The following is a 10038-nucleotide window of genomic DNA, read 5'->3' as shown; positions in this document are numbered from 1 at the left end:
CAAGTCCCTACCCTCAAGGAGTTTATAATCTAAAGAGTACGGATGTGAATATAGGTCACTGGAGAAGAGATGGTATTATTTCTGTGAGTTCTGCTGTTTTCTCTGCACGGCCTATGTACTTGTCCATCTCTTGAGCCTTGTGAACCATAAGCTTGCAAAGGTAATAGTTGGCAACACAACTATTGTATGGGGGTGGTATAAAATAATCAAGTTCCCAGATTATTTAGATGGAGGGGAATAAATCAGGAAGCTGAGAAATGTCCTGAACTGTACCTCGATGTCACATGAAAGCTTCTGATACTATGATTATATCAGGATATTTAGTAAGAGTAGCTTTACCTTCTCAGCATGAAAATGTTGCAACTTCTGAAATAAGAAACCTTGTTTTTGGTCCGAAAATGATGAAACAAGGACATTCAGGCTCATTTTGAATTGGCAATGCCATGGTATAGAGGAAAGAAAACTGGCTTTGCATTCAAGATTCTAGTAGTGATTCTGCCATTCATTAGCTAGTGTGACCTTGAGTAATCACTTTCTCCTCTCTGAGCCTCAGTTTCCTTGTCTGCCAAATGAGGAGATTGGCCTAGAATCTAGTAGAATCACAGGTGTCAAACACACAGCCTACAACCCCCATGAGTGTGGGCCACACCAGATCAAAATGTAGCTTCTATCTGATTTTAGTGTGTTGATGTATTAATAAAAAAAAAGAAATCTATGAATATGTGGCATTCTAAATCAATATGTGCCCTCTGGGGATCCTTACGCAGGTTCTAGTGGTCCATTTCTATGTGAGTTTGACATCCCTGGACAAGATAATCTCAAAGTTCTATTTAGGCATCTATGCATTCTTCAACTAAACTCATTCTCAGAAAGAAATAAGAAAAGTTTCTTGTTATGTTGGAGACGGCTTCTGGTACAAGAAGCACAGTGGTTCAGTGGGGAAGGTACTGGCCTAAGACTCAGGACACCTGGGTTTGAGTCCCAGCTATGGCACTTTCTAGTTGGATGTTGTAACTCAGCAAACCTCTCTGAAATCTAGCTCCCTCATCTATAAAACAGGAATTGTAATACCAATAGCTGCCTACGTTAATGAGTAGTTATGTGGGAAGTGTTTTGCAAGCATTTACGAAATACCAGCCATTATATTGGAGGGGGCCTTGGGGATCTCCCTGTATGTGTATTGGATATTTGTTTTTTTCCACCTGATTTGGTTTTCTTTGGTTTGGCAGACTCTTGTTTTCCTTCCACGGCATCTGAAACAGGAAGGATCAAATGTCTCCACGGTGTTATCTCGCCAAGAGATCCGTCAGCTTGGGTGTGACTTTCCCAAACAAGCCTGCACCAAGATGAGGGGATCGGACATTAGATGACCTCATGGCTCCGTTCAGCTCTTGATAACGTATGTTGCAAGGACCTTAGGGATCCTTAAATTTGGGAAGATTCATTTCTGAGGGTATCCAACAGCAGAGAGCTACTCACGTAGGCAGGGTGCAACATGACTATGAGCCCTGTCCAGTGGCACCAGTTAAAATATCTATATTTATGCAGCTCTATGGTTCTGCAAATGTTGAGGGTGTGCACACGTGTGAGCACACGTGTGTGTGTGTGTGTGTGTGTGTGTGTGAACAGCCAATCAACAAGCAATAAACATTTATTAAGTGCTCACTATGTGCTACATGCTGGGAATGCTAATTTTTTTGTTCAGTCCTTTCAGTGGTGTCTGACTCTTCATGAGCCCATTTGGGGTTTTCTTGGCAGAGATACTGGAGTGGTTTGTTATTTCCTTCTCCAGCTCATTTTACAGATGAGAAAACTGAGGCAAACAGGGCTAACTGACTTGCCCAGGGTCACACAGCTAGGAAGTGTCTAAGGACACATTTGAATTCTGGAAGATTAAGCTTCCTGACTCCAGGCCAGGCACTCTATCCTCTTCACCGCCTGGCTGCCAGGGAATACAAATACAAGAAAAAGAAGAAAAAGACAGTCCCTGCACTCAAGGAGCTTACATTCTAATGAGGGAAGACAACACATAAAAGGAAGCTGAAAGGGGGCTAACTGTTTATCGCTGTGCCTGTGAATGGTGCATTTGATTCTGTGTGTAAAATGTCTGCTGTATATATCTGTGCATGTGTCCACAAGGTATTATGGGGTCTTTGTGTGCACACAGTATGAGACCTTGAATATGCATCTATGTGTATGATGAGTGGCTCTGTCCATCTGCATGCATCTGTATGCATTGTGTGTCTCTTGTGTGTTCGTGTCCACACAATTTTGTGACCCTCTTCTATTGGAGGGGAAAGAGGGCAGGATGAGGATTCAGGAGACCTGTGTCTCCGTCTCATCTCTGGTACTATGGGAATCTATAGTCTCTTCTTCTGCAAAATGGACTTAATAATTCTAAGGTAGCCTAATTCTCTGGGTTGCTGTTTGGGAAATATTTTGTAAGCACTTAAGAAACACAGCAGAGGACTGTGGCTAGTCCTGAGTGTGTGTGTATTGGACTATGTGCCTGTGTGTGTGTGTGTGTGTGTGTGTGTGTGTGTGTGTGTGTGTTTAAGCGCAAGGACAGAAGCCACAATTTGCTCCTGCTGGCTCAGAGGGACTAGAGAGTATACAAATTACTAAAACAAACTCAGAGTGAAAAGTATTTGTGTTAACAAGTTGCAAGAGGTCAAGTTCACTTTGAACTGAAGTGAAAAGGGAAGACGTCATGGAAGACGTCACTGGCATTTCAGCTGAACCTTAAATGTTGGGAGGGTTTTCAAGGGGCAGAGATGTTAGGGGAGAGGCTATCTCAAGCAGGGAATGGATTTAGTAAAAGTGTGAAGGTGGCAAAGTGCAAATCTCATATGTGGAATAGTACATAGACCCGTTTGGATGGAGACACAGTAGAAGAGAAAGCAGATTGTTTGGGGGCCACACTGGAGAAGTTCTATGAGGTTAGAATTTATTCAGTAGGCAATGGCGAGCCATGGTGGGATTTTAATCAGGGAATGACAGGATCAAAGCCCTGCTGTATGAAGATGAATCGGGCCAAGGTACGTAGGATGGACTGCATCAAGGAGTGGTTAGAAGCAGAGAGAGAGCTAATAGATAATTGCAATAATACAGGCAGGCCTTAGTATAGGACTGGACTGGGGAGTTAGCAAGAACATGCAAAGAGAGAGATCAATGTGACTGATATTGCATGGACTCTTGAAGAATGACAAAAACGGAAAACATTTTGTGTGACATAAAGGACCATGATAAATGCTAAAGAACCACAGTAGACAGAAAATTCTTCCTTGGTTCCCATTCTATTTTATGCTATAGTTTGGGCTTCATTTTACTGATTATGAATCTTGGACAAAGTGAACGAGACTGAGAATAAATTGTGTGCAATGAAAAAAAAACAATTTGTGTTGTCAAATGATATTATATGCTTTGTAATAATGGCTGACATTTATATAGCATTTGTAAGTTTGCCATATGCTTACGATACATGTCTTAAGCTAAGGCAGCTGGGTGGTGCAGTGGATTGAGCACGGAGCCTGGAATCAGGGAGACTTAAGTTTATAATTCAGCCTCAGACACTTACTAGCTGCCTAACCCTCAACAAGTCACTTAACCTCTGCTTGTCTGTTTTCTCACCTGTAAAATGGGACTAATAGTAGCACCTACCTCCCAGGTTGTTATGAGGATCAAATGTAATAATAATTCTAGAGTGTTTAGCATAGTGCCTAGCACATAGTAAGCACTATATAAATGTTAGCTATTATTATTATCTTGGGGCAGCTAGGTGGCACAGTGCATGGAGCACTGGGTTTGGAATTAGAAGGATCTGAGTTCAAATCCAGTCTCAGACACTTACTAGTTATGTGACCCTGAGCAAGTCACTTAACCCTCTTTGCCTCAGTTTCCTCATCTTTGAAATGAGCTGGAGAAAGAAAAGGCAAACCACTCTAGTATCTTTGCCCAAAAAAAACCCCATATGAGGTCATGAAAGTCAGACATGACTGAAACAACTCAACAACAACATTGTTATTATTATCTTAACCGATTCTTAAAACATCCCTATCAGGAGTTATTATCAACCAACAAACAACATGCCACAGAACCTATGCATGTGTGTTAGATAATCTATAATTATGTTCATTTTTTGCATGTGACTAATCTTGCATGTCCTGCCTCTGACACGTCCTGGCTCTGTGACTCTGGGCTCGGAGTCACGAGTTCTCAGCACTCCAAACAATGACCTCACCTATCTGCATTGGTGGAGGGGGTGGCCTCCTCTGGAGTGGGTCTAGTTCTTATCTCCCTGCAGATGACTATTACATCTTTGGAGCCACTTGTCATTTCTCTCTTGAGCTCATTTTGAATCTCATGCCTGTTGGACATCTCAACATCTGAATATGGCTGTAGGCATCTTGAATGCAAGATGTCTGAAAAAGAACTCGTTATTTTTCTCTGCGCCCCCACCCTTTCCAAACTGCCCATTTATTATCAAGAGCACTACCATATTTCTGGTCCCGCAGGCTCACAATGTCACTCTCATCCTTAGCTTTTCATTCTCTCACCCCACATTGCCAATCAATTGTCAAATCGTGTCACTTCTATTTCCACATCTGTCCCTCACTCTCTGGTGAGATTATTGCGATAGCCTCCTAATCGCTTTTCCCATCTCAAACCTCTCTCCCCCCTCCCCACTCCAATCCATCTTTCACCTAGCCACCAAAGAGATTTTCCTAAAAGCGGGTCTGATCATGTCACCCCCCCTCCTTAGTAAACTCCTTAATGCCTTTAGGATCAACTGTAAATTCTGCTTCCTACCTTTCTTCTTGCACACACACTACTGTGGGTACCTAGGTGGCACAATGCTGGGCCTGAAGCCACGAAGATGAGTCTTCCTGAGTTCAAAAATGACCTCAGACACTTACTAGCTGTGTGACCCTGGGCAAGTCACTTTACCCTGTTTGCCTCAGTTTCCTCATCTGTAAAATGAGCTAGAGAAGGAAATGGCAAACCACTCCAGGATCTTTGCCAAGAAAACCCCAAATGGGATCATGAAGAGTTGGGCAGGACTAAAACAACTCAACAACAACAACACACTGTTGTAGACCTACTAGCCTACTTTTTGTTTCAGACGCTCCATCTCAATATATCTTTGTACTGGCTCTACTTCATTCCTAGAAGGCATCCCCTCCTCGTCTCTGCCTCTTAGAATCCCTGGCTTCCTTCAAGATTCAGCTCAAGCTCCACCTTCTACCTGAATCCTTCCCTGATCCCCAAATTTGAGTGCATTCCAAACTTTTATTAATTTTCATATATGTATACATATATAACATATGCACATATACAACATACATAAATTATTTTAAGTGAACATGTGTGTATACACATACGTATACACATATAGACATGCATGTACACATTAAATTTAATATATGCCTGTATTGCCTATACGTACATACATTTATGTATATGCGCACATATATACACATACAATACATGTACGTTAAGAGCACTGGATTGAAAGCCAGAACAAATAATTTCTAAGACCTCTCCAGTCTTACTTCACTCCACTCCACTTCACAAACTTTCTGTTCCAATAACATTGGCCTGCTAGTTCCCTGTATATAGCATTACTTCCCACTTCCATGCCTTCCACAGGTGTAGAATTCCCTTTGTCCTTATCATTGCCCCTTTAGAACGTCAGCTTCCTTTCAAGCACAGATCAAGGATGAATGCCTCAAAGAGGCCTTTCCTCATCTCTTTATTTGTTTCCCTCCTTCCCTCTTCAGATCACTTTGGGCATGTGTACTTTGCATTTATTTATCTGTGTGTGTCTCTATCCCTTTCTTAAACCTAGACAATTGACAGAACAATATATCTAGCCCTGATTTGTAGGGTTCGCTCTTTGCTGAGGTATAACTGCTCATGCTGGAAATTCAATAGTCAGCTCTCTCCAGCCAGTAGGAGCTGGCTCCAGCACACCCCTGGGCCTGAAGAGTCAGAATAGCTTGTCTTTGGTGCCTATGTCTTGTACAAAGTAACCACTAAAGTAATATTTGTCGAATCAAACTGAATTTGTGGTCCAAACTCGGCTCTCAAGCAAACTACAGCCCTTCTTTGGGCTTCAGTTCACTCATCTATAAAATGGGAAGGACTGGACTGTATAATTTCTAAGGTCCCTTCCAAATCTATAATTCTAGCTCTCTATGACTGGAAACACTCCCAGTTATACCCTGGGGTCAAACCAACCAGTTTAAGAGGGTAGAGGGATTGGTGGTACAGGGAGCTGGTCCATGTGCAAATTCATATGTCCTGTTTTTTAATTTCCATTTGATCTTCTTTCCAAGATTACTGTCAGTTTAGCTATGTGATGCCTATTAAATCTAATACTTGATTTAAAGTAAAGTGACTCAAGGGGCAGTTAGGTGGCGTGGTGGATAAAGCATTGGCCCTGAAGTCAGGAGGACCTGAGTTCAAATCCAGCCTCACACCAAACACTTGACACTAGCTGTGTGACCTTGGGTAAGTCATTTAACCCCAAGTGCCCAAAAAACAAAAAGTTAAAAAAAATAAAGTGACTTGCTGAGCCCTCTGACTCAATCTCCAACCCAGGGCTTTTTCAATTGTCATCCCATCCAGGATTATTGCTGCAGTACAAAAGGAGAAAGGAATGAGGTGTGCTTTCATGGAATTGTATAAAGTGAATTTTCTTCTGTTCCTGACACTTCTTTTGTCCTGAGCTCCTGTCAATCGCCAAACTCACTTACATGTCCCACAGATTAATAGGCAGAAGAAGCATATGGAGAGATACGATTTAGATTATTTCTCATTCCCAGACACTGCCTTCCTAGGCCAGACTTGTTTTCAGGATGAGAGTGGGAAGAGAAGTAGAAAACCATCCAGTCTAATGCCCTCATTTTACAGAGGAAGAAACCAAGGCTCCTAGAGCCTTTCTAAGTTCTACGGCCCGCCATCTGAGCAGCCTGGAGGCAGCTCTCCCATAGGTCCCATTAAGCAGTAGATTTTCATTTGAGCCTGCACGTCTCACTCAGGGTGAGAGGCTGGCTTCAGAGGCAAAGGAAATGAAGATGTTCCTGCATAGAGAGGGAGGGGCATGAGAAAGACACAAGGTTGGGGGGATGGGGAGAGAATCCATCACAGCACGAATTGAGGTGAAGCTCCTTCTCTGGAACAGACTTGGCCTCCTGAAGCCGATGGCCCTGCTGCTCCTGATGCTGGTGGCAGGTAACACCCTCCCCCTCAACCCCCCTCCTCACCCAGTTAAATTTCTTTTATTTGGGGATCCACTCATTTGGGATTTGGGATCATTCACCTTGGTCTAGGCTGGGTCATCAAGGGTCTCTCCCTCTACTGAACTCTAAGGCCCTTATAGGAAAAAGAACTGAGTTTCAAGTTTGGGGACTTCTTATGAGATGGGAGGTCATGGCAATATTTTCTTACATCACTGCTTATCTTTTTTAACTTTTGTGTCCTGTCTCTTCCCCTTCATTGTAAAGTCTGTAAGGTCAGGGCCTTCTTTCATCGCCTTTCCCTTCCCCCAGTAGCTACTTAGCCTAGCTAGCATAATCTTTTTTAAAAAATTAAATCAATTAAAAAATTAATTTTTATTAAGAAAATGTACTTTTTCTCCTTTATCACTTCCCCACCCCAAATGAAAAGAAAAAGGAAACCCTTATAATAAAGAGTGTGGAATCTCTGAGTGGGAAGGAATCTCAGTAGGCACTCTGCACATGCTGGCTGATTAACTGTCTAAAACAAAAAGCAAAAGCAAGCTGGATGAAGGGAAAATTTAAGCTTTCGAGAAGAGAGCAAACTGTTTTACAGGGCTCTTGCAGGTTAAATTTAATTTCAAATTAGCCTCCATTCACTAGTGCAGTCCCACCAAAACCTCTAATTAGTAATATTTGTTGGCATTTAGGGGGCAGCTAGGTGTTGAAGTGGGTGGTGAGCCTGGCATGGAGTCAGAAAGACTCATCTTCCCGAGTTCAAATCTGGCCTCAGACACTTACTAGTTGTGTGACCCTGGGAAAGTCACTTAATTCTGTTTGCCTCAGTTTCCTCATCTGTCAAATGAGCTGGAGAAGGAAATGGCAAATCACTCCAGTATCATTGCCAAGAAAAACCCCAAATGGGGTCACAAAGAGTGGGACACAACTGAAACAACTGAACAAAAACAACATTGGCATTTAGGGAGTTGCTGTGTGTCCTTATAGAATCATAGAAAGTCAGAGCTGGAAGGGAATAGACCAACCCTCTCATAATACAGATGGAGAAACTGAGACCCAGAAAGAAGAATTGACTTCTGGGGCAGCTAGGTGGCACAGTGAATAAAGCTCTGGCCTTGGAGTCAGGAGGACCTGAGTTCAAATCCAGCCTCAGACACTTGGACTGAAGTAGGTTAGACTTGAGGCAGGCAGACCCTCCAGCAGGCTACTGCAATTGTCCAGATGGGAGGTGATGAGGGACTGTACCAGAGGGGTGGCAGTATCAGAGGAGAGAAGGGGGCATGTTGGAGAGACATTGCAAACGTGAAAGCCACAGATCTTGGCAATGGCTTGGATGTGGGGGGTGAAAGTGAGGAATCCAGGATAAGTCCTAGGCCATGAGCCTGAGGACTGGGTGGATTGCATTGCCTTCTACAGTAACAGGGAAGGGACGAGGGGAGAGGGTTTAGGGGGAAGACACTGAGTTTAAGATGTCTACTGGACATCTACTTTGAGGTGGCTGAAAGGCAATTGGAGATGGGAGATTAGAGATCAACAGATCAGGACAGGACAGGTAGGGAAGGAGGGAGAATGCTCCAAACATGGAGGACAGCCTGTGCAAAGGCCAAGTTAACAGATGGAGTTCTATTTATAGGCGGGACCTGGGTTCAAATCCCACCTCTGCCTTGTGTCATCCATGTGACCATGGACAAGACATTTAATGTCTCTGATCCTCATGTCCCTCATGTGTACCATGGAGGAGCAGAGTGCTGGAGTTAGAACCAGGAAAACCTGGGTTCAATCCTGTCTTGGACCATTAACTAGCTGTGTTAAGTTACTAAACCTTTCTCAGACTGTAAAATGGGAATAATAATAATTAATAGCAATAATAATAATAATGCCCAACATGCTTACCAATGGTAGGGTTGTTATCGAGGATCAAATGAGATAATGTACGTAAAGCAATTTGCTGACCTTAAGGCATTATGTAAATGTTAGTTGTTATTAGTAAATGACCTCTCAGGCCTCTTGCAGCTCCATATTCTATGATCTTTGAGGGATTTGCGCTAATAACACTAAAGCCTATATGCTTTTTCTTGAGGCTTTGGAGTGCTCTCTGGGGAAAAGTAGTTTCCTAAAAGCCCTACAAAATGAGACACCTTCATAAGCTCACTTTGGACCTTTAACTAACGGCCTTTATCTTTGTTTGAGCTGAAACTCCGGAATAAATAGAACTCCATTCAGCCTCGAGGGCTGTTGAGATCCATTACGCATTTCTCCGCAGCTAGTTTCTGATTAGCCTAAACTGCATTACCCTACTCCTCTCTCCCTTCTCCCCCTCCCCAGGCTCAGCTCAAAACCATTTACTTCCCCTCTGCTGATTACTGTTCGCTTTCTCTGTAGCACAGAGTAAGCCTATGAAGATTAATTTTCCAAATGAGTTGCTCCCAGGATCTCTGGAGAGTAAATCTAAGTGTCCTGTGGTAAATGAATTCTTTTGAATGGGTTTTCAGGATGAATAGTGTGTGTTTTTCTTCTTTATCATCCTTCAGAGATGTACATGAATTAGCAGATGGTCTTTGAAGGCCCCAAATTAAACAGGGGTCAACAAATAGCTCTTAACCTAGGAGACATGTCTTTCTTCTTCTTCTTCTTCTTCTTCCTCCTCCTCCTCCTCTTCTTCTTCCTTCTTCTTCTTCCTTCTTCTTCTTTCTCTTCTTCTTTTTCTTCTTCTTTCTTTCTTTCTTTCTTTCTTTCTTTCTTTCTTTCTTTCTTTCTTCTTCTTCTTCTTCTTCTTCTTCTTCTTCTTCTTCTTCTTCTT

The 10038-nt window shown here is 42.7% G+C and overlaps 1 protein-coding gene across 1 annotated transcript in view; it reads left to right on the top strand.

Annotated features, from left to right (window-relative positions):
• Nucleotides 1–7160: 7160 nt before the first annotated feature.
• LOC114049498 overlaps nt 7161–10038 on the top strand; it is a 24959-nt gene continuing 22081 nt past the window's right edge. Inside the window, exon 1 of the mRNA XM_027870739.1 lies at nt 7161–7236. Within this exon, the coding sequence (XP_027726540.1) occupies nt 7206–7236 (31 nt within the window). The 5' untranslated portion in view covers nt 7161–7205. The remainder of the gene's footprint in view (nt 7237–10038) is intronic.

Source organism: Vombatus ursinus, unplaced genomic scaffold, assembly GCF_900497805.2.
Source record: "Vombatus ursinus unplaced genomic scaffold, bare-nosed wombat genome assembly UNPS02014798.1, whole genome shotgun sequence".
In the NCBI taxonomy this organism is placed as follows: domain Eukaryota; kingdom Metazoa; phylum Chordata; class Mammalia; order Diprotodontia; family Vombatidae; genus Vombatus; species Vombatus ursinus.
Note: the sequence above shows the minus strand (reverse complement) of the source record. Positions and strands in the feature narration are given on the sequence as shown.